The sequence below is a fragment of the Sorex fumeus genome, unplaced genomic scaffold (assembly GCF_029834395.1).
Source record: "Sorex fumeus unplaced genomic scaffold, SorFum_2.1 ptg000013l, whole genome shotgun sequence".
NCBI lineage: Eukaryota > Metazoa > Chordata > Mammalia > Eulipotyphla > Soricidae > Sorex > Sorex fumeus.
In genome coordinates, this window is record NW_026606070.1 from 1,050,517 (window position 1) to 1,074,112 (window position 23,596).

General features: G+C 47.1%; 1 protein-coding gene across 2 annotated transcripts in view; it reads left to right on the forward strand.

Moving 5' to 3' along the window:
- Positions 1-23,596, forward strand: part of FAM13A (family with sequence similarity 13 member A) — a 96,534-nt gene that overhangs the window by 42,124 nt on the left and 30,814 nt on the right. For both annotated transcript variants that reach the window (XM_056111234.1, XM_056111235.1), the window contains 3 exons: positions 6,207-6,280; positions 6,638-6,689; positions 18,243-18,387. In XM_056111234.1, coding sequence (XP_055967209.1) covers positions 6,207-6,280; positions 6,638-6,689; positions 18,243-18,387 — 271 coding nt within the window. The remainder of the gene's footprint in view (positions 1-6,206; positions 6,281-6,637; positions 6,690-18,242; positions 18,388-23,596) is intronic.

Here is a 23,596-nt window from a genome sequence, read left to right on the forward strand (position 1 = left end):
GAAAAAACAAAACAAAAAAACATTGTAAACCCTTCATTTTAAATTACTCATTCCTTCAATTGCATATTTAACTCTCTGACAAACATGACTTGAGGTGCTAAACACACAAAGAGTCATGTAGAAAGACACAGCTCTGCCCTATTGAAGCTCAGAGAGAGATACGCAAGGGAAGTTGTGGTTAGTCGGCCGTGCGTGCTGTGGAGAGAGGGAGCACAGGGTGATGGCTAAGGAGTGCGGCCGATGGAGACCCTGGATCACTCCTCACTGAGGGGGTCCTCGAGCGGGGCGCCGCAGGTGGTGAGTCAGTGGCCATCGGGGTCTCTGGGAGAGAGTTGCTGAAGGGCAGAAGACGTAGCCTTTTAACCGTAAGCAAGAAGCTGCTTTGGTTGGACCGGATAGGAGGAAGGGACGTTCTAGGAGGTAAGATCAGAGGCATACAAAGGCGTCCTGGACACTTAGAGCTTGGTAGCCCTTTTCAGATCTTTAACATTTACCGTGAGTGAAAGAAGGAGCCATTAGTGATTAAAGGGGAAACGGGCTTCTTCTAGTCTATATACTTAAAAGTTTCATTCCTGCAATGTATTAAGAACAGCCAAGGGACTATGGGGGGGGGGGGCAGACAATAACGAAATAAAATAAGTGACATGACTTAAGTCAAAGAATATATCAGTTTAGACAAGGATGATTGTGAATGTGTTGTGAAGTAGAGGTTTTTATTGTGGAGTGGATGTGGGCAGTCAAGAAATGGGGACTGTAGGATAACTCCAAAATCTAGAAGGATAAAGTTGCCTCTTATTAAGATGGAAAAAACTGGTGGGGGTGTAAGTTGAAGGGATGGAGGGAGACAAAATCAAAAATTCTATTTGTATATGTTGACCTGATCACTTCAGAGTCTCTGCAAGTTTATATAAATGCCTAGGATTCCTTTTCTTTGCATATGATTAAATAAGAATACAATCCACGTGAAGCTTTGACTCATATTATCTCAGTTAACATTTAACATTACAATTTTGATAGACCCTCTGAAGATAATAATAGTGTAACCAAAGATGGAGCTGTAACCCAAATACCCAAATCATGATGGCAAGAACAAGTGCCTTTGGTGCAAACTCACTGCCCTTCCCAACTTCCCAGTGTGGTTCAGAACTCAAAAACAAACAAACAGAAGAGTGAGTAATTAGTTCCCATGCTGTTTAGTTATTTTTTTTTTAAACAAGGAGACCCAAACACAATGTCTCTTGAGTAGGGTTTGGGTTTGAGGTCTTTCTTCCATGACAACAAAGAGGTCAAGGCCAGGAAGAAAAAATAAAGATTGTTCTGTATAGTTTCCACTGAGGCCAACTGCATCCCTGGATCTCAGCAAGTCACTCTCATGGCCCTTAATCTCCATGCAGTACAAGGAAGAGAGCAAGCATCAGAGAATATTCAGGCTATTGACTGGCTAGGCCTGGAGGTCCCTCAGCAAACCCCATACCCTGCTGGAGAGAAGGTTATCACATGGTTACGCCTAATTGAAATTGCAGCTGGGGCCTGTCTAGTGGCTGGGCGTGGGACTGTTTCATTGCTACTGGAGAACAGACTGAATTTGGGTGGACAACAAGCAAACCCTTTGATAAATGTCCTTTTGTGGAGGTAGTCATTTGGAATAGGGATTCATTTACGCAGTTTTGAGCAGTAGAAGAGAAAATGTGCAAAAGGGTACGGAAAGAAATTCAAATCCACCTTTAGTCTTTTGCTTATGAGAATATGTCAAATAGTGTCCTTCTCTTGAAGCTCAAGGTTAAAATAATGAACTTGTTGTGACTAGGAGCTTTGCCTGCAACCTTCAGATCAAGCTATTAGCGGACTGCGAGAAAGCATTTTTTTTTTCAGGGTGCTCTGTAAAGGCTTTGTCAGCGTTTACAGTTTTAGAAGACAAATTTGTTTTTGCTCAAAGTGTTTTCAAGCGCTTCAGTGGTCAGACAAGTTTAGGGCTGAGCTTTCAGCCAAAACAGGGAGGAGGGGAGCGGGGAAAGAAATCCTCCAGTCTGTTGCCAACTTTTCAAGGCTTTTGCTCTTCTTAGATCCGATGTGATTTTTCTAGTTGTCAGGGGTGGATTTTAAGAATCAGTTGTTTATGTTGTCCCTGCGTTGTCAAAGTAAATTACGTCGTCCACGCAGATGCCCATGTTTTGTATCTGCTAAGTCTTCTATGAGGCAGAATTGTGTGGATTAAAACCTAGACTCTATCTGCTTTCTGAAAAATGCAGTACAAGAAGCAGTTTCATTGAGTTATACTTAGCGTCACTGTATGTCCTCTGCAAACACTTTTGAAAGATCCTAACTTTAGAAGACTTATTAGGAGTCGATATAATAAAACTTCTGTGTGTGTAACGGGTCAAGAAAGAATTTTAATAGCAACATGCTGGAAGGTTGAAAGATAGTGAACTCATGTCACTATCTCCTCAAATAATATGAGACTTAAAAACATATTTGTGTTTGTTTGTTTCTGGCTTTTGGTTTCTGAGCCACCCTGGGCTGTGCTGAGTCCTTCCTCCTGATTCTGTGCTCAGAAATTTCTCCCTGGCAGCTCCAGGGACCATATGTGGTGCTGAGGATCAAACCAGTCGGTAACACACATGGCAAGAGCCTTAACCCCACTCTCTCAGGCCCTTCCTAAAACATTTTGTATATCTTTATTTTGAACCTTAATGATAAATGAAAATGTTGATGAACTACTCTTTTGCCACACCTAGAAACGGGGGACTTAAAACACGTGGAAAATTCAGGAGACATTGAGTCAGTGTTTCCTCCCAAGAGAAGTGCCTTAGCACCACAGAACATCTGAGAGCCCTGTCGATACTTCCAAAGTGGACACAGTCTGCATTTCAGCCTTGGTTTTACTTGGCCATCTCATTTCCTCCTTCTTCCTTCTTTGTAAAGTAGGGGAATTACAGAGCTGGGTAGAGTAGGGAAGTTTGAGTTTATCAGACATTTTATGCCCATGGAAAGGCTTGCCCAACTCCACTCACAGCCGTTTGCCACCCTTGTTAAACCGGGGAAGGTTATCAAGCATAACACATTTTTCACGTGTTCCTGGTTTCCAAAAGGCACAGGGGTAGAAGTGCCTTAGCAAAGGAACTCTGTGTTCTTGCATACTTTCTAGTGAAAACAGACCATGAATATTCAACAGGTATCAAAGCTGTGGGGAAGAACAGGAGACCGGGAGGTACTGCAAAGCTTTCGAGAGCAATACGGAATAATGTTGAATGTCACTTCGTGTGAATTACGTTTCTGAAAACTCAGATCCTTGGGGAGGTTTTCAACATATGGATCAGGTTTTTTTAGGTTAAAGAAATTATTACTTGTTTGCCTTAACTATGGAGATAAGTTAAACTTGGCCAAATTACACAACTGCTCTTTTGCAGGGACTTTTTACTGGATAACACAATTCTCCTTCTTCCAAATTCTCAAGCTTATATTGATTATATTTTTGTTCTTTCTATTTAGAAAAATCAATCTAGTAATATCATCTCTAAATAAAATCTTGTAAGGGAAATGTAACTAAATTTATATAATCTGATTGCCCTTATTTTCTCCTAATTGTTCTGAATTTATCTTAGCCATAATCTGAAGAGTTTTATGTCTTCTGAGTTAGTCATTGCCTATAATCATAAATATATTTCTTTGACACAGCGGTAGGGCGTTTGCCTTGCACACGGCCGACCCGGCCGACCCAGGTTCGATTCCTTCGCCCCTCTCAGAGAGCCCGGCAAACTGCCAAGAGTATCTCGCCCACACGGCAAAGCCTGGCAAGCTCCCTGTGCCGTATTCGATATGCCAGACACAGTAACAAGTCTCACAATGGAGACATCAGTGGGCCCACTCGAGCAAATTGATGAACAACGGGAGGACAGGGCTACAGTGCTACAATTATAAAATGATCTTAAAGTAGAGAGTTTTACTGCCCCCCAGGATTCAGGTTTCAGGTAATTAATAAAACCTGAAGCCTTAAGATCTTGCACTCGATTTCACACTAAAGATTTGAATAATCAATTGAGGAGCACCAGTTACAAGCAAGGAACGTGTCTTTGTCATGACTTTATCTATCCCTCTCTATCAGGGTAATAACAATCATGCTTTGGTTTAATGAGAGCCTTTTAATAGAGGACTCTCTAACTCGAATTCTAGGAGTATAAAAATGGAAAGATGGAGCTGGGGAGAAGCTCAAAGTGGAGGAACCCCAACTTTTACCCCAGCACTGAACTCCCAGCACCTCTCACCACTCCCGGACCTTCTCACAGGCAGTGACCCACTGGGTGCACCCCCAAATAAATAGAATTGAATACTGTCTTTATTTTTAGATTGATTCTAAAACTGATTGTGTCGGTTGCCTACGTCCAGTAAATGAAAACTTTGTTCTAATGGCAGACAAAACACTTCTCTGTCCAGTTTTTGGGACATCTTCACTGCAGACAGAGAGAGGAAAAATGATATTCTTGGAGATTCTTGCCTATAGGGATTATAGCAACAATAACAGCTAATCCTTATTGTATGTACCAGATGTGGGGGTCATAGGGATAGTACAGTGAGTAGGGTACTTGCCTCGTACGTGACCAACATGGGTTCAGTCTCAGCATCGCAAAGGTTCCCCTGGGTACCACCAGGAGCAATTCCTGAGCATATAGCCAGGAGTCATCGCTGAGCACTGCCAAGTGTGGGCCAACATCCCAAAATCAAAGAGTAAGAAGGTGTTATCCTCGAGTGTTGGGTGTTGTCTCATTTATGCTCGTCGTGATCTTTCTATGGCATGTTGCTCTCTCTCTGTGTTCAGACAAGGACACCAAGACTCCGGGAGGGTGTTTGGAAGCTGGAATCCCAGCCCCGGCCTTCAGATAGATGCACCCAAGTAACTCTCACATTAGGCTGTCTCTTTAAGTCTCATTCAAGTCTGTTCTTCAAGGGAGCTTAGAATCTCAACATAAAGAATTTCGTGCAAACTGGCCAGACCCCCATAAAGAGATAATAAAAAAAATAGATCTTCCAGGCCACAATATTAGTTTTTCTCTCTCGTGCTGTATCTGTGTGGAAATCTTTGTGCTTGTCAATTTGGTGGACTTATTGTGAACGCAAATCTGATTCACTTTGGGAAAGGGTTTTCATGACGAGCAGTTAGAACCATGGAAATGAACACCTACTGCTTAGATGCATTGCCCCGGGCAGGATGCCGGGAGATTGTGCTAAATGGAGTTATCCATTGGGGGGGATTAGGGGCCCCAAGCAATGCCCAGGGCCTCCCAGGGCCATTCCCAGCAATACACCATTGGCTGTGCAGGCTGGTTTTTCAGTGCTTGGGGCCAGTGATTAAGTACTGTTCAGGCCCAGTGGTGCTGGGGAGACTACAGTGGTGGGAATTGAACTCAGGTCCTCATGCTTTTAGGGTACATGCTTCGCCTTTTGAGCTAATTTCCCTGGCCGCAGCAGCCTGGAAGTTCGGTGGTATTTATGGTTAACTCTCCTGGTCGTCTCTGTCCTTGTTAGTTTGCTGAGTACACGCAAATGTGCTCTTGTTTGCTGATTAGTAATCTTCCTTCTTGGAGATGGCTTACTTATTCTCCACTGAGTCACCCAAATAGAATTTGCGCAGCACTCACCGTGCTCACGTAGGCAGACAACAAACCTTACAGACGCTTCTCTTCACGAGCTTGGTGTTCTCTTGGTCAGCCTAAGACAAACTGTTCAAAGGCTGGCTCCCGTCTGTATTGTTTTCTGTTTAGCTGGTATAAAGGTTGTCACTGAATAGCAGGGAATGAAACATTTCTTTCAGTTACCTCGATTTCTCTTCTCATTCAGTTTCCCGATGCAGTCAACATATTGCCATTCCAGGGATGATCAAGTTCAGTTTTGAGCAAGCAGCATTTAGTAAACTCACAACTTACCTAATTTTAACAAAAATATGAGTAGAATTCATAGAGTTTTGTTGAGCTATTCCTGCCTGTGCTCAGGGATTACTCTTGGCTATGCTTAGGGACCAGATGGAGTGCCGTGGATCCAACTGGAGCCAGCCATCTGCTAGCAAACACCTTAGCAACTGCGCTATCTCTCTGGCCCAAATAGACTTAGTTTAGAAATGAGTATTATGTGATTTTTCTAAAGAAAGGAAAGTCTGTTTTATATTCTGTCATTTCTACTGACACCCATGCCGTCGATGCTGTGCTTTCTTGCAGAATATGGAAAGTCTCAATCCCACGCCATCTCATGAGAGGAAGAGTTCTGGTGTTGAACTGGTATCCAGCGAAAGGTATTTAAAGTTTCTCCTTATGTAGCTTGTAAGAGTATGAATAGACTCTTCCCCCACTTAATGCAGTATGCACTATAAGAATGACAGAGAATCGAATTAGAGAACCCCTGATTTCCCAAGGGAATTTCTTAAGTACAAGGAACATGCTTAGAACAGAAAATCTACCATGAAGACATTGCCATGTGTGTGTCCTCGGGTTCTGATTTGCCTTGAGTTAAATTTTTGGTTGCTGAAATTGCATAAGCATTTTCTTTTGAGCCACTCTGTACTTTGAAAATATGTGAAATCATGATATCAATGGATAAAGAGCTTTGCCATAAAGCAGAGTGACGTTATATCATATTTTCTTATTACCAGTGTTTCTAGCGAAGATAACGAAGGAGACGGTGACTGCAGCCAGCATTCTGAGGTGAGTGGCTAAGCGGTCAGCTGTGATCAGATGGGCATTCGTTCCCAAGCACATGCGTGCAATGTGCAGTTGGCTGTCTGCCAGGGCTAGAGAAATAAGCCACAGATCTGTGGTTGGTCACAAAGGCGGATACCAAGACTAACAATTCCTTGAGAAATCATAAGAGCTCCCATCACTTCACTTCTAAACTTTCAATTTTGCTGGCACAGATAAACTTCAATAGTGAGGAGATTTTTCTCTTTGGATTTTCCTTAAAATAAAATGAAGCAGAAAGCTACAGCAGCTGGTTTTATTGTCCACAATTTTATACATATATGTCACTTTTTGTTTGTTTGTTTGTTTGTTTGTTTGTTTGGAGGCTACAGGGTTTACTCCTGGTTCTGCAGTAATCACTTCTGCTGGGCTTAGGGAACCCTGTGGGAAGCCGAGGATCGAACCCAAGTCAACTGCAAGTGAGGGCAAGTGCCTTATCCTCTATGTATTGCTCCAGCCCCAATAAGTGAAAAAAAAAAAAAGTTTTTGTTGTTGTTGTTGTTTTTAAGTTTACCAAGAGCACAAGGCACATTCATACTATTTGGGGGTGTGCCAAGTTTTATCAGTATGGCAGGTGCCTTCCAGGGTCTATCTGCTGCTTCCTTAGAAATGTGTGGTCTTGGGCAGGGCGCTGGCTGGGGGGGGGTGGGGGGGACAGGGGGGCAGGGCGTGGCTCGTGTGTGCAGGGTCTGGGTCTGACACCTTGAGAGACCAGCCCTGGGGCCAGCCAGCATTGCCAGCTAAGCCCTGGCAACTCATGCCCTACTCCATCACCAGGCCTGAGCAGGGAGCCGCTCACTCACTTGGCCAAGTATCACTGCGAGTATCACTGGGAGTATCACTGGGAGAGATACTCCCCAACCTGAGTAATGTTCGGAAGATACATGCACACAGGCACACACATGCACGCACACAGTGACACAGGCACACACAAAGGGGAAAATGCGCCTGTCAGACCTGGCACACGCCAGCTGGAAATGAATGGCTGACGGCATCCAGTGCTATGAGTTCCTTCTATTTTCTCACCTTGGTTCTTGTCTTGTCTTGTTCTTGTCTTGTCTTTGTCATTCACCTGGCCAGATAATAGAAAAATGATGCTTCTTCTTTCTGATTCCACAGCTTCTGGACTACCTTTGTTTGTTTGTTTCTTTGTTTTGTTTTGTTTTTTCAAATGCTCCTGAGCTAAAGTTCTCCTCCAAGATTAAGGCACTTGCTTTGCATGCAATGATCTGGCCCAATTCCCAGCACTACTGCTGGTCTCCTGGGCACCTGCAGGGGTCGCTCCTGAGCCCAGCACCAGGAACAGCCCCTGGGCAGCATCATGTGTGGTGGTCCTACTGCCTCTCCCCCAGTCTTATTTCCGACTCATTTATGCTTCCTCCCTGGGACCCAAGGGAAAAAACTAGCATTCTTCATTATCCTAGGGCACCTTTTCCATTTTTTCTTCTGGGTCCATCCTTTTCCTGCTCACAGCAGACCACCTACTTCTCATGCCATTGAGTGTCACTTTAAAGGACGTTACTTGGCCAGTCTCCTGGAGCTGTCTTGTCAGTTCTTTCTTTTACTGCCATCATCCTTCGTGGGATAAAAGGCTGTGGGGGTGAGATCCTGGATTTCAGACCCTCGGAATCTGTGCCAACTCCTTTGGCCTTGGGGAACTGTAGACAGTTCTCGAGGCCATGGTCGAATCATGGGGAAAGAATCTCCAATTCTTCTTTCTTGTGCAGGGCCATCCTGACTTGTGTGACCCACATGCCATCCCCAGCCAGCGCCCAAGACCATGATTAGAAGTGCTTATAAAGTCACTGTTCATAAGGATCATCCTCACAAAAATGTCTGCTAGGAGATCAAGTTTTTTTTTTTTTTCCTGACAGTCACGGTCCTCCCGTTGTTCATCGATTTGCTCAAGCGGGCCCAGTAACATCTCCATCATGAGACTTGTTGTTACTGTGTTTGGCATATCGAATATGTCACGGGGAGCTTGCCAGGCTCTGCCGTGCGGGCGAGATACTCTCGGTAGCTTGCCGGGCTCTCCGAGAGGGGCAGAGGAATCGAACTTGGGTGGGCCATGTTGGCCGCTTGTAAGGCAAATGCCCTACCGCTGTGCTATCAGCAAATTCAGTTGTTCACAATAAAGGCTGGGACTGGAGAGATAGTCCAGTGGGTAGGGCATTTGTCTTGAAAGGGGCAACCCAAGCTCAACCCCAGGACCCGATAGCCCACCAGCCAAGATCCCTGAGTGTAGAGTCAGAAGTAACCCCCGAGCATCACTGGGTCTGATCCCCCCCCCCCAAAAAAAAAAAACAACTACAGAGAGTTGCACCCAAGGAGAGCAAAGAGGCAACACCTCGAGGCCAAGATTGTGTTTCTCTGGAAGGACGGAAGGACACAAACTCCTCATATTTCCACTCTGACCCCAGTCTGCTCTTCAAAGGCAAATGCAAGAGCCACCGCGTGACTGGGACTTTAGTCTTGAAGTCATCACTTCACAGCTGTCAGTACTGTCTCCACTCCATGGGTTTCTTTTGTGGTCATGTTTTAGAATTTCTTTGCATGACACGATGACTCCCCCAGAAAGAGTTAATGAGAGTAATGATTTCTATGTCACCTGACTTTGGGATTTCTCTGGGATTTGTATTAGAATGTGCTTGGTACATGTTGGCAGTTTTTAAAAGCCATTCCCAGATGCCAAAAGTCCAAGGGTGAGCATGGGGTTAGTTTTCAGAAGGGCTGGCATCGTGGGAAAGCGTTCTGTGGGGCTCCGTGATGGGGCTAGCAGGGTCAGGAGCTAGCACGGCCTGGGAGAGCAGAAAGGCTGGACACTTTGTTCTTCTGTTTGCTTTTACACTCAGTTAATAACTGAAAGGGGCCAGAAGACAGGTTGGCCTTAAAATGGGCAATTTCTGTATTTTTAATAATACCACTGAAAATACAGGTATTTTCCAGCTTCTGTGTATAATGGGGTTTTTCTGTTATACTTCAATTTGATGCCTCCTAAGCTATTTTTCTATTATGGAATTTTTTGATGCGTCTACTTAAAAAGAAAAAGACCCTCCCGTTGATCATCGATTTGCTCGAGCGGGCCCAGTAACGTCTCCATTGGAGACTTTGTTGTTACTGTGTCTGGCATATCGAATACTCTCGGTAGCTTGCCGGGCTCTCCGAGAGGGGCAGAGGAATCGAACTTGGGTCGGCCATGTTGGCTGCGTGCAAGGCAGACGCCCTACCCGCTGTGCTATCGCTCCAGCCCTATGCGTCTACTTAAAATCCAGAATATTTAAATTACAACCTCTATCAAAAGGCAAAATAGGTTGAGAATCATTAACGGGCCCGATCCTTCTGATGGATTCCCCTGGGCACAATACTCTCCAGTCCTGTTCATATGGCTGAAAGTTTCATGGTTTCATTTTTCTTAGTCAAGTAAGTACCCCAGGAGAGGGACAGTCCCAGAACAATCTGTCTCATGTGAGGACATAAAGAAGCAGATTAGGGAAATAACAAATGTCTGAAGACAGCAGAAGCCGAGAACTTGTCTTCAGTAAGAAACTTGGGGTAGGTGGAACACAAGACAATGGTGAAGTGGACATTTGAGAGGCAGGTATGCTCCCAGAACAGTTCACGTATAAAATCCTGCTAACAGCAGTGTTTGAACCACAGTTCGTAAAATTAAAAAATAACATACTGTTTAGAAGAATTACTGGCTGCATAAAAAGGAATGACATAATTTAGGAGAGGTTCTTTTATATCAGGAGTATAAGGTTAACTGAGTGTTAAATTCTTTCAAGATATTTTTATGTTCTTTCTGCTTTCTAAGCCTACTGCTTAGGAGAGCTTAGGAAGCCTGCTGTTGATTAAAGAGCACAATATTCATAATAAACAGAACTTTTCCCCTTTATCCTACTCTCAAGGAAGGCTGGGAAAGAGAGAGACTGAAAAAGAAAAGAAGGAAAGGAGCATGGGAGGAAGGAAGGAAGGAAGGAAGGAAGGGAGGGAGGGAGGGAGGGAGGGAGGGAAAGGAAGGAAGGGAGGGAGGGAGGGAGGGAGGGAGGGAGGGAGGGAGGGAGGGAAAGGAAGGAAGGGAGGGAGGGAGGGAGGGAGGGAGGGAGGGAGGGAGGGAGGGAAAGGAAGGAAGGAAGGAAGGAAGGAAGGAAGGAAGGAAGGAAGGAAGGAAGGAAGGAAGGAAGGGAGGGAGGGAGGGAGGGAGGGAGGGAAAGGAAGGAAGGGAGGGAGGGAGGGAGGGAGGGAGGGAGGGAGGGAGGGGAAGGAAGGAAGGAAGGAAGGAAGGGAGGGAGGAAGGAGAAAGGAAGAAAGAAAAAAGATGAAGAAAAGGGAGAGATGAAGGAAGGGAGGGGAGGGAGGGAGAGAGGGAGGGAGGGAGGGATGGAGGGAGGGACGGAGGGACGGAGGGAGGGATCCAGTTTTCTAAATGCCGAGAGCTAGTATTATTATTAGATCTGAGCTGAAGACTTCTCTCTGCCCTGAGGAAGTTTTAGAAGGCTTCTGAAATATTCCCACCATCCAATGTTTGTGAAACGAATTATCCTGTTATTTCAGCTTCAGCTGACTTCTTGGAAACATTGGGATTGTGCTAATAGTCTTCATTTCAGACACAGAAAAATTGAAAAGCTCTGTTTGTTTCGATTCATTCCCAGTTCCATGCCATGTCAAGAAACTACCAAAGGCGTGTAGTTCATGTGAATTTGGGAAATGTGGGTCTCTTTTTTTCTCTTTATTGTTGCCCCAAGAGTCAATACTTCTGATTCCTTGAGGGTGCCCTGTAAATGCGGAGAGGGAGAAGGCGTGAAACACTCACTCAGCAGCTGTTTGAAGCCAGGGAGGGAGTGGGGTCCGGCCAGATGGGAATGGAGCTGACCAGCGTCCGTCCAACTGGAAGTGACCTTGGCCAGACCAGAGGCTCTGGGGAGCTCTCCCGGGGTCCCTCATGCTTTCCGCATGTCACCCCTGTGCGTCACCTTTCCTGCTTGCGACACCCAGCGGGTTCACTGCCGCCCTCTCCACGTGTGACACCCAGCACTGGTCGGTCATCTCCTTGGCACCCCTGTCCGCCCGTGTCTTGGGTGCCCAGTGTGGGCAGTCGGCACTGGCCAGATGGATGCATGGGTAAGAGACGTGGATGCCAGTGGGGGAGCCTTTCTGTCACTGAACTACAGAATCAGAGCTTGTCCTGCAGTGACGTCCCGGGCTAGAAGGACCCAGACACAAGGTCTTGAGGGTGCTCTTGCGGGCAGGACGCGGGGGTTAGTGCCGGCCTCTGCTCAGAAGGTTCCCAAGCCTCCACCACTCACTGTCTCCCTGGAAGCCCGGCTCTGTTCCAGGGATGAGCAGCGGGGGGCTATGTTTGTGACAAGGGCTTGGTGTCACATCATGGCACAAGTTGCTAAATGAAAACCGAAATTGGACGGTTAGCTCTGGTTTTATTTAAAAGTTTTTTTTTACTGAATCGCTGTGAGATAGACCCTTACAAAGCTGATCAAGATTGGGTTTCAGTCCGACAGTGTTCCAACACCCGTCCCTCCACCAGTGCACATTTCCCAGCACCAGTGTCCCCAGGTTCCCTCCCATCACCCCCACCCCCCACCCCTGCCTGCCTCTATGGCAAGCATTTTTCTTCTCTCTCTCTCTCTCTCTCTCTCTCTCTCTCTCTCTCCCTCCCTCCTTCCCTCCCTCCCTCTCTCTCTGTCTCTCTCTCTTTGTCTCTATCTGTTTCTCTCTCTCTTTTTGGGCATTGTGATTTGCAATATTGATACTGAAAGTTTATCAAAACTATCACTCACCACCTACTTTTAAGATCTGAGGGTTAAAAGTCGGTTAGCTCTGATTTAACTGAATATATATAAAAAATTAAAAAAAAACATGGGAACAACAAAAGCCAAAAATAGAGTATGTTCAGGTCCTTACGCATGACCTTGACACATTAGCGTGAAGGATCTGGGGTCTCAAGTGCTGTGTGAGCACTGTTCCCAGGAGAATCCGCTGGCCAGAGACCCCCCACACTGCGTAGACTTGCTGGTCTTGCTCTGAGCCACAGGCCGGGCCGCCCAGTGCACGTGCCCCTGCACACTTTCAGACAACAGAGGGGCCAGGACTTGAGGTCGGTCCCTGGAAAGGGCAGGCGTGGGAGGAGCACTCCCGCGTGGACAGGGCATCGGGGGGCAGCTTGTGCCCCCTGGGCCCTGCGGGTGCAGGTGCTCAAACAAGCCAACGTGTAGAGGACAGAGGAATCGCCCACTGCGGGCCATCCCGGCCAATGGCAGTGAGCACATGTGTGGGACTCCTCACCCTGAACCCCGTGCCCTTGCGGACCTCAGACGTGACCCCCTGATCCCCCCCGACACCCGCCCCCACCGACCCGGGCCCTTGCCTGCTGCTTTGTCTCACCCTGACGTCGTCACCTGGCCCTTCCCCTTGAGTAACTACTAACTTCATCTTGTAAAGAAATCATCGAGCATTTTGTTGTTGTTGAGAGCCTGGCAAGCTACCGAGAGTATCTCGCCCACACGGCAAAGCCTGGCAAGCTCCCCGTGACTTATTCGAGATGCCAAACACAATAACAACAAGTCTTACAATGCTACTGGGCCTGCTCAAGCAAATCGATGAACAACGGGAGGACAGTGACCGTGTTGTTTTGTTTGTTTGGGCGCTTCTCTGTATGGCACCCAGAAGGACACTCAGTGCTGTTTGTCCTTCTTGCTTCGCTAAGCACTGCACCCTTCAGTGCTAGGCCCCACTCATGACCCTGCACCCAGGGGTCACTCAGGCAGCTCCGAAGACCAGACGGGGTGCTGGGGGGTGAACCCAGGCAAGTGTCTTCCCTCTGACCTGTCTCTCCAGCCCAGGATTTCATCTTTTTCAATAACTGCACGATTCCATTGTGTGTCTGTACACGCGGAATCCTGTAGCCCTTCCTCAGGTATGGACACTTCTGTGTCTTTGATGGGTTTAGGTCTTACATCAAAGTCTGTCATCTTTTTCAGAAAACTTATATAAGTGGGGTTCAGTCATGCTTAGGACTCATTCTTTTTGTTTTAAATTTTTTTTTAATTGAATCACCATGAGAAGCAGTTACAAAGCTTTCATGTTTGAGCCCCAGCCGTGCAATGATCTAACACCCATCCTTCCACCAGTGTCCACTTGCCACCGCCAGTGTCCCCAGTATCCGCCCACCCCATCCCAGTCCTCACCCTGCCTCTATGGCAGACAATTTCCCCAATACTTTCTCTCTACTTTTGAGCATTATAGTTTGCTCGAATTTTCCCATCGCCATTCAAGCCTGCCTCTCAGGGGTAGATGCTAGATAATTTATTATCTATCGTTCAATTTGAATATCAGGAGAGGAATTCTAAGATTGTGGACGGTTGGAGTGCAGAGACATCTCTGTAGAGCGAATCCATGTTGGGATTCAGTTGGGAGTCAGGACTCATTCTTCAGGCGACTGTCCGGTTTGCCTCACTCCATTTACTGGCTAGACTTTCAAATTCCTCCTTTCTAAACTCTTGGCTCAGTTGGATTCTGTCTGTGGTTTTCTTTCTGGGCTCTCAATCTGGTTCTATCTGTGCGTCTGTTTTTATTACAGTATCCTGCCGTCTAGTGCATTTTGAAGTTGGGTAGTCTACCAGCTTTTTTTCTTTGTCGCCAGAAGCATTTCGGCTACTCAAGATCTTTATTGTTCCAAATAAATTTCAAGATCTTTATTCTTATTCTGTAAAGAACTCCATTGGGACTTTGGATGGAACTTTATTGGGACTTTGGTTGCTCTTAACCTGTAGATTATTTTAGTAATCTGTCCATTCCAGTGATGTTGCTTTTTTTTTTTTTCAGTATTTTAGCACGGAGGTCTTTCCATCCCCATGTCTTCTTCTTTCGGCCACATTTTATGGTTTTCCACTTATTGGTTTTTCACGTCTTTGGTTAAATTTATTCTGCGGTATTTATTCTTTGTGATAAAATTATACGTGGCAATTTTTCCTGATTTCTCTTTCTGCTGGTTCATTATTTACATATAGAAATGCAACAGATGTTTAGTATATTAATTCTTATAGAAATGTAACAGAATTTTAGTATTAACTTTATAGCCTGCCACTTTGCTATACTCATCATTTCCAATGGCTTGTTACTGGAGTCTTTGACACCTTCTCTCTATATATATTTTTTTCATGTTATCTACCAAGAGTGAGAGTCTTACATAGTTCGTTCCAAAGTGGATTCCTTTTGCATTCTTCTGTCTGATTGCTCTTCCTTTGTCTTCCAATGCAATAATGAGTAGAAGTAGTGAGAGTTAATAGAACAACTTCACCAGCGATTCATTCCATCCCCCATGTAGCCAGTGTCTTATTTCTGAGATTTCAAGGAAAGCTTTCAGTTTCCCTCCACTGAGTCTGATGCTTGCTGGAGGTCTGCCGTCAGTGACTTTTATGTCACTGTGTTACTTCTGCAGTCACATTGCTAAGGGTTTGTTTTGTTTGGGGGTCACAGCTAGTGGTGCTCAGGGCTCACTCCTGGCTCTGTGCTCAGGGATCACTCCTGACAGAGCTCAGGGTACCATAAATGGTGCCAAAAATTGAACCTTCCTGGGAAGATAGGCACTCTGCCCACCGAACTGTCTGACTGGCTCCGTGGGAAGGGTGTTATCATAAAAAGATGTCGGATCTTTCCTTGTTTCCACTGCTTCTGTTGAGATGACTGGATGAGTTTTATCTTTCCTTTTGTTGATGTGGTGATGCAGGGCCATTCACTTTTTTATTTTTTAATTTTTATTAGTGAAACACCATGAGGTACAGTTGTAGATTTACAAATTTTTGTGCATAGGTTTCGATTATACAATGATCAAGTACCCATTTCCCACCAGTGCCCATTCTCCACCCCCACCAATCCCAGTATCCCTCCCACCCCCTCGTCCCCCCCCCCCATCCCACCCTGCCTCTGTGGCAGGGCATTCCCTTTTGTTCTCTCTCTCCTTTTGGGTGTTGTGGTCTGCAAAAGAGGCATTGAGTGAGGGCCATCCATTGAACCAGCCGCATCCCTGAAGGGAATTCCCCTGATGGCAGTGGGTGATATTTTTTTGAATCTACTTTTAAACTTGTTTTGCTGATATTTCGTGGCATCCATGTTAGAGGTATCGACGAGTCCATGGTTTTCCTCTCTCAGGTTTCGTCAGACTTCACGTTAACCCCTTTCCTCCTAGCTGTGCCTCCTGACCCACCCAGGCAGAGGATGTGAGTCGGAGAGAGCGTGTCAGAAGGTGTGGGCTTCTTGGTTCTAGCCACCTCAGAACGCTCAAGTCAAAGTCTGCTCTGCCCTCTGCTCCAACACATCTCTCCTCAAGCTGCTGTCATCTGTACATCACTGACAGCTGTAAACTGCAGTGCCTTGAGCAGCGGTTCCATTCATTCATTTTTTGGTCATGAGAGTGCCATGATCGCATCCTTTACACCCCAGATCTCTCACCTCATTATCTTAGGGATGGGTATGGACAGGATGGGCACTGTGAATGCACGGAACAGAGCTCAGCGGGGTAGAGCCACCAAGTCAGAGCCCCAGGTCAGGGTCACTTGCTCCAGTCCAGCACTACCCTCCCGCAAAACCTGTGCTATGCCTCACGGGTGGCTTAAAAACATGCTCCTTGGAAGGAAGGTGCCAAACTTATTTTTAAAAAATATATGGATGGGACTGAAGCGATAGCACAGCGGGTAGGGTGTTTGCTTTGCACGCGGCCAACCCGGGTTCGATTCCCAGCATCCCATATGGTCCCCTGAGCACAGCCAGGGGTGATTCCTGAGTGCATGAGCCAGGAGTAACCCCTGTGCAATGCCGGGTGTAACCCCCCCCCCCCCGCAAATATGGATAGGGGGCAGGGGGTGGGTGGGATAGTACAGCATGTAGGGCGCTTGCTTTGTACGCCACCAACCCGAGTTCAATCCCCGGCATGGCATATGGTCCCCTGAGCACCGCCAGGAGTGATTCCTAAGTGCAGAGCCAGGAGTAACCCCTGAGCATCTCTGCGTAGCCGAAAACAAAGCAAAATAAAATCGTATTTTTTTCCTTCTTCCCTTCTTAATGTCTGTTGAGGATGACAAGTCCTATAAAAGCCTGAGAATTCATTTGCGGTACACAGATTCTAAAACATATGTAACACCACTCAGCCGCTCAGCACTGCTGTACCAAAGTGTCAGCTCAAGGAAGAGTGATTTTGTGGCATAAATCCATCAGTTCATTGTCGCTGTCTGCCCCGCCCCCATAGGAAACAGCCCTGGCTTTCTGTGGCTGTCTGTTTGACTTTTATTACTCCTTGTGAATTGATTGATGGAATTTTATTTCACCCTAATTTTGAAGCAAGTTCCCATCTTCATGGATCATTTCGTGGTACTATCAGAGTAAACGTCTTAACTATTCCCCTGGTGATATCAGAGTGGGCTGGAGAGCTATTAAAAGTAGCTGGGAGTCTTCATAGTGCCTTATTTTAAGCATCAGAACATTTCTCAGACATTAATGGAATCATTTATGATTTCCAGATGGTTTGGGATTTTTTTTCTATTTAATGGTGGCCTGTTTGCTAAAATAAATCGCCAGTTATTATTATTATTATTTTCAAAGAAAATCTTTGGTCCAAATCTGAATTACTTGGGACCTACATCAGTGAGTAAGCACTTAGGCCACTACTTTTTTTTTTTCTTAATAAGAGAAAATGACAAGTGTTGGGTTTTTAACATGCGGAAGAACCCAGTGGGGGTGGGGGCAGGGAATTGATTTCGGTGCAAAGGTCTGGAGTATAAAATTGCTTAGGTAATGGAGCTGCGTTCAGAGCGTCGGTCCATCCCCCACTCGCAGCCCTGCACCGGGGCTGAGCGTTCAGTCCACGGCGCCGATGAAGAGGCCGCGCCAGGGGCAGCTTCCTAAGGTATACACTGGGCGCCACCCACTTGCCCACTCTTGGCGTTTTGACTTTCAAAAAAGAAAAGAAAAGCGAAAAGAAAACTGCTCCGAGAGGCGTTGGCTGCGGCCCAGCGCCCGCGTCCCCTGCGCCCTGGGGTTTGCGCAAGGCCCGGAGCGCGCCCATAAATAGCCGCCACCGCGCCCCGGAGCGCGCCGGGGAGGACGCGGGGCTGTGCGTGCGCCCGGCCGGGTGCTGGACACGCGAGTGTCTCCCCGGGGTGCCGCGGGGGGTGGGGGTGGGGTGCAGCGCCGCTTAGCAACCAACCGCGCGGCTGCGACGGGCTGCAGAGCCCGAGCGAGCGCGCGCTCCCCGGAGGCGTGCAGTGTCCCCGCGCTCCGCCCGGGCGCGCAGTGCCCTCCGCCCACCCGCGGGAAAACCGCCTCCCCGAGCCCCGCTGCAGGGAAAGTTGGCGAGCCCACATGGACCGACGCCCCGGGAGCGCCGGGGCCCGCCGCGCGATGGTTCCGATTCGGCCGCCGGGAACTGGGCCGGCCGCGCCCCGAGGGAGCCGCGCCGCGGCGGGCTTTGTCCGGTGGCGCTGAGCGCTCGGGGGGTCCCTCTTCTTGCAGAACCCCACCATGAAGATCCAGGAGCATCCCGGCCTCCCTGACGCCAAGCTGGCCCGGACCCAGGATGCGGCCGAGCAGCAGCCCGAGAGCCCCGAGGTGGCCCCGCTGGACCTGACGGCGCTGTGCCCGGAGGAGCCCTGGGGAGGTAGGGTGGCCCGGGGCGTGCCCAGGGTGGCCGTGCGCGCGCGAGGGACCCGGCGTGCCCGCACTGCCTCGCTCGGGGGCCCTGCCCCTCCCCGATCCCGGGAAGGCACTGCATGAAGTGGTGCCAAGAAAGAGGAATTCCAGTCCCGGCGGCACGAGAATGCGTGTGTGCGTGTGTCCTTTCTCAGCGCGTCACCTTGCGAGGCCTTTTCCAACGACCTCCCAGAGAGTGCCGGGGCTGACACAGAGGGATGCATTTGTTTGTCTTCTAGGAGTACCAGAGAAATTGGGAACTGCAGTGCATGTAGGATGTCAGCCCTCCCCACCCCCCATCCCCCCCGCCCGTTTGGCAGTTTCCCACTACTATATGCCAACCGCCTACCTCTTGCAAATCTCTTTTCTATTATTTTTTTTTTTTGGAAGGGTGTTTGGGTTTGCTCTCCTTCTGTGTTTGTTTTATGGATTTTTTTCTTTTAAAAATCCAGGTTAAGAAACAAACAGAGGGGATTTGCTTATCAAGGAGAAGATAAGAATAAACAACCTTTGGTAGTGTTTAGAAAGACTGTGCCCCAGGGTTTGCTTAGGAGGGGGATGGTTGACTCAGGAGGAGGAGGAGGGTCTCCTGGCTTGTCAGCTGTGCGTTTGAAGGGAGGGGAGCAGGTTCCCCGAGATGCTCTTTTCTCTCTCCGTGTGTGAACATCCGTGCATAGATGAGTGTGTACCCAAAATAGACCGCCTGTGCTCCAGACGGCCGTGAGTGCGGGGGGAGAATTTTGCTGCTCATTTCAGAAGAGCAACGAGACTCCCCAGAATGACTTAGCAGAGAATCACACACAGTGCCCTTGTGCCCGGTCTTCTTGAAACCAGTACTGCCGATTAAGTCCGCCTTCCTAGGTGCAGGACCTGGAGGTGATCTAAAAAGAATCCAAGGTGAAAACTAGGAACCCCACCTGCTTCTTGCATGAAGCAGACCCCACTTTGTCTGGGGTCTGCCTTGCAAGCTCACAGGCGAGAGGGTGAGTAGGAACGGCTGGGTCATCCGGCCCCTGGCGGAGATGCTTCAGGACTTCCCAGCTCAGTGCACTCACAGAATTTTAAAATGGAGAACTTTTGCTTTCGACTCAAGGAAGCTATTCCTGGGAACTGCTTGGGGATTTGTTCATTCCGACACAATCAAATGCTTTTTGAATGGTGCTTTTAAAACAAAGCTGCTTCTCCTCCCCCACAAAAATAAGCCCCTTGATAGCTCTTGATAGCTTCCCAAAAGAGGGGAAGCCACAAAAAGTCCTGTATATGGATTCAGTAATGCGGTACCTTAGTGTGAACTTAGCATAAAACTAAGTGCAAGCTAGGATTTCTGCTTAGAATTCAAATTAGGTACAAAGGGGCTGGTAGAATTCTCCTCTTCCTTCTGAAAGGGGCTCAGTTTTGTTTTTTCAAATCTTGGTTAATCTTAAATTGATCATGTCTTTCCATGTAGAACTAACATAAAGCTGCAAATTCTCTCCAGAGTAGTTGAAAACTGGTTGATGATTTTCTTAAAACCATTTTATTACTCAATAAACAGAACTTTCTTCCAAACAAATAATAGTAATATAAAGACACCAGTGTTTTATGTTGTGCTGGGCAGCTGGATGGAATTTTTAAAAAAATAATAAAGGTTTTGATGAAAATAATGCACTCTTATAAACATTATGGATTGCATTGCCCCATGTATTTAGAAAATATTTTACTTTTAACTTATTTTTTCTTGCCAAGTACTGCATTGAAATTGAACACGGAAGTGTTTCACATCTGCATGGATTCATGGAATCTGTTTTGATCGTAGTTGTGCTTTCAATGATTCTTTTTTTTCTCACATAGTTAAACCAAATAACAGTAAAGTACTAATGCTGCTAAGATCAAGCTTCAAACATGCAAGTCAAATGCTGAACCACTGCGCTCCCTCCTGACCCCAAAAGGGCATTTTTGAGGGGCATAAGTCCTTCTTTTATCTTATTCATCGGTGAGGCTTATGGAACTAACTTTGGGGACGGGGTACATCGTTCAGGGGCTTGTGCACATGCTCTTCATGCCAAGAGCTTCCATTTAATCCCCTGCCCTCACGTATCCCAGCACTAGCAGAAGTGACCCCTAAGTACTGGGCTGTGAAGAGCCCCTGAGCCATCAGGTGTGGTCCAAAACCAAAAACAACAGTAACAGTAATATTTTGTTTACTCCTTGGGGAAAAAAATATAAGACCTTAAAGACCTTCTAGATGTAATTCTTCCCCGTGCCCCCATTGTACAGAGAAGCAAGCAGAGGTCCACAAGAAGGGGCAAAGTGATGGTTAAAGACAGCATCTCGGGGTGGAGGGACAGGACCGCGGAGGGCATGTGCCCTTGCGCCGTTGCACGTTGGGAACACCGGTCCATCCCCGGCATCTCTTATGGTACCCCAAGCACCAACAGGACTAGTTTCTGAGTTCCTAAGTGCAGGGCCAGGTGTAAGTCCTGAGCATCGCTAGGTGTAACCCTTAAAAAAAAAAATCTTTTTGTTTCCATCCTGTTTCTGCCTTCTCAAAACGTCCTGTCTCTATCCTGGCCGAAATAGCACCTCGTGGGGGGAGACTGGGAGGGCTACACTTAGCAGTGCCCGGCGTACTCCAGGCTCTGTGCAGGTTGCTTCGTGTGGTGCCGGAGTTCAAACCGAGACCTCCTGCATGCAAAGACTATCGTCAGCCTGTTGGACGCTCTCTCTGTCCCAACTTCTCCAAGGAGATGGGGATGAATAATAGTGTTGTGTTTACTTAGGTTGTTACCACAATTAAGTGAACTAAAATGTACAAAATGCTGGACCAAAGCACAGAGGTCGAGCGTTTGCCTTGCACACGTCCTGTCGGGTTTGACCCCCAGCATCCCACCAGGTCCCTCCCGCCCCGCCAGAATCCTCCCTGAGTGCAGAACCAGAAGTAGATCTGAGTTGGATGCGACCTCCAAACCAAACATTAAATAGTAACAAATATGCAGAAAGCTTTGGTGCGGTGTGGGCGCACAGCGTGATTCATAAGCTGATGGGACTACAGTGTTCTCCAAGGATTGCCAGCTGGGGTTTCAGAGAAGGGAAAAAAAAAAAAAACAGTGGCCCAATTTTGCCTTCTTTAAAAGCAGAGCACAAGCCCACCTCACGATGAAGACGGCAGAGGACGAAAGACTCACACGAGCCCCCTTCCTTCCTTTTTATGAGTCCAGCGTAGGGGAAATGGTGCCTTTGGAAGGCCCCAGCTGGGCCTTACGTGGGGCTGACTCAGAATGCGGGAAGAAGGGAAGACGGGGAGATAGTGAATTAGAAGCTCGCCAGTGTGCAGTTACGGGTCCAACTTGCCACGAATCCGGGTGTCCTCAGCCCTATCCATGTGTATTTTTGACCCAAAGGTCGCTGGGAGCACCTACTTACTACACTTATGGGGGCAATTTAGAGACATGAAACTTAACAACGCTTCCTTGGCTGGCTAGGCCTGACCACTGGGCTTCCAGGCGGCCGTCTGGACGCTTGCATGGGATTGCGGCTCTCAGCACTCGGATGCTTTGGCAGAAGCGGCGCCTCTCAGCTCTGGGCTCCCACCACACTGTGGCTTGGCTGTGTCAGTCCCTCAAGCTCCACACAGGCGCCTCCTGGACCCGGGCTATGACGTCAGGCCAAGTCCTAATGGCTGTGACGTCAGGCCGAATTCTGACGACTCCAGAGTACCTGGGCTGGAGGACAGACGTGAATAGCAGGTGCACTCAATGCACACCAGCAGCTCATTTTTCTGGACTAGCAAGGGGCTCCAGCCAGCCCCCCGGAGAGGAGAACACACCAGGCCGCTCAGAGCTGCGGGCCTCTCCCTGTGCCTCTGTGGGCCTGACCTAGAACTCCGCAGGGTTGTTCTTACTCATGACTTAGGCAGCAGGCAAAGAGCTTTTATCTCTGCTATTACTGACCTGCTCTGATGCCAGCTGACCTGGGCGGATTAATTTTTAATAGAGGCACATGCCACGCTTAGGTCCAGAGTTCTTTGTGACAAGATCACAGCAAAAATCAAAATCCCTGCATGCAGGGAATGCTGGTTTCCAGAGGACAGAACACATGTGTTCTATATGGTCCTTTCAGGTGAAGGAAATCCACCCTGAAATCTTAAATCTCTTTGTTGTTGTTGTTGTTTTTTCCTTTGAATAATTTTCATTCAACCTCCGTGTCTGGTTTTTTTTTTTATTTTTATTTTTTGTTATTCATCGATTGCCTCGAGCAGGCCCCAGTAACGTCTCCTTCATCCTAGCCCTGAGATTATATTCAAGGCTCTTTAGGAGAATGAGACCCATCATTGTTACTGGTATTTGGCATATTGGGTACGACACAGGGAGTTTGCCAGACTCTGCCGTTTTTAGTGAAACACCATGAGGTACAGTTGTAGACTTACAAATTTTTGTGTTTGGGTTTCAGGTCCGTGTCTGTTTTTATTGTTCTGGAATTACTGGTTAAAGTATAATCTATTTCCCAAACTATCCATTGGGGTGGATGGTCACTGAAGATATCCTCAAAACTGCCCTTACAGTTTATGCCATTGGAGAGAACATTGTGTGCGCCATTGATGTTATTTGGTTGTTTCTTGTTTTTCTAGTTTGGTCCCCAAATGGCTTTTAGACCATTTCCATCTGAAACACGGAAGAGTTGGTTTTATTGATCAGAGAGAGAGAACATGTATTACCTGCAATAGTGTTCTTTGGAATCGGAGCCTTAAAATGTCAGACCAAGTAGCATGAAAGGAAAGAACGAAACAGGAGAGAAAATGATGGAAGCATTTCACGTTTTGTAGATGAGAAACAACTTCAGCTGTCCACAAGGACCCACGCAGAAGCATATATCTTTTTATTTTGTTGGAGTAAAAATTCATAGCGGTTGTATAAATACTATTTTTAAATAGCTATATTCATTTCCACTGTTGGTTTTAAGAGAAAATGGACAGACGTTGGTTAATGTTAAGATCCACTCTTCTGCTAAAAAAAAAAAAAGTATTCAGAGACCACATCATTGATAACTAAAATCAAAGATGAGTTGTGACGTTTTTTAAGAGCAGTTCTGCTGGATGTACACAAGTTAAAGGTCTTTGGAGCCTAAGACAATACCTCTCCTAGTTAAGTTTTTATGTTTTGTTTTGGGGGCCACACCCAGCGATGCTCAGCAGTTACTCC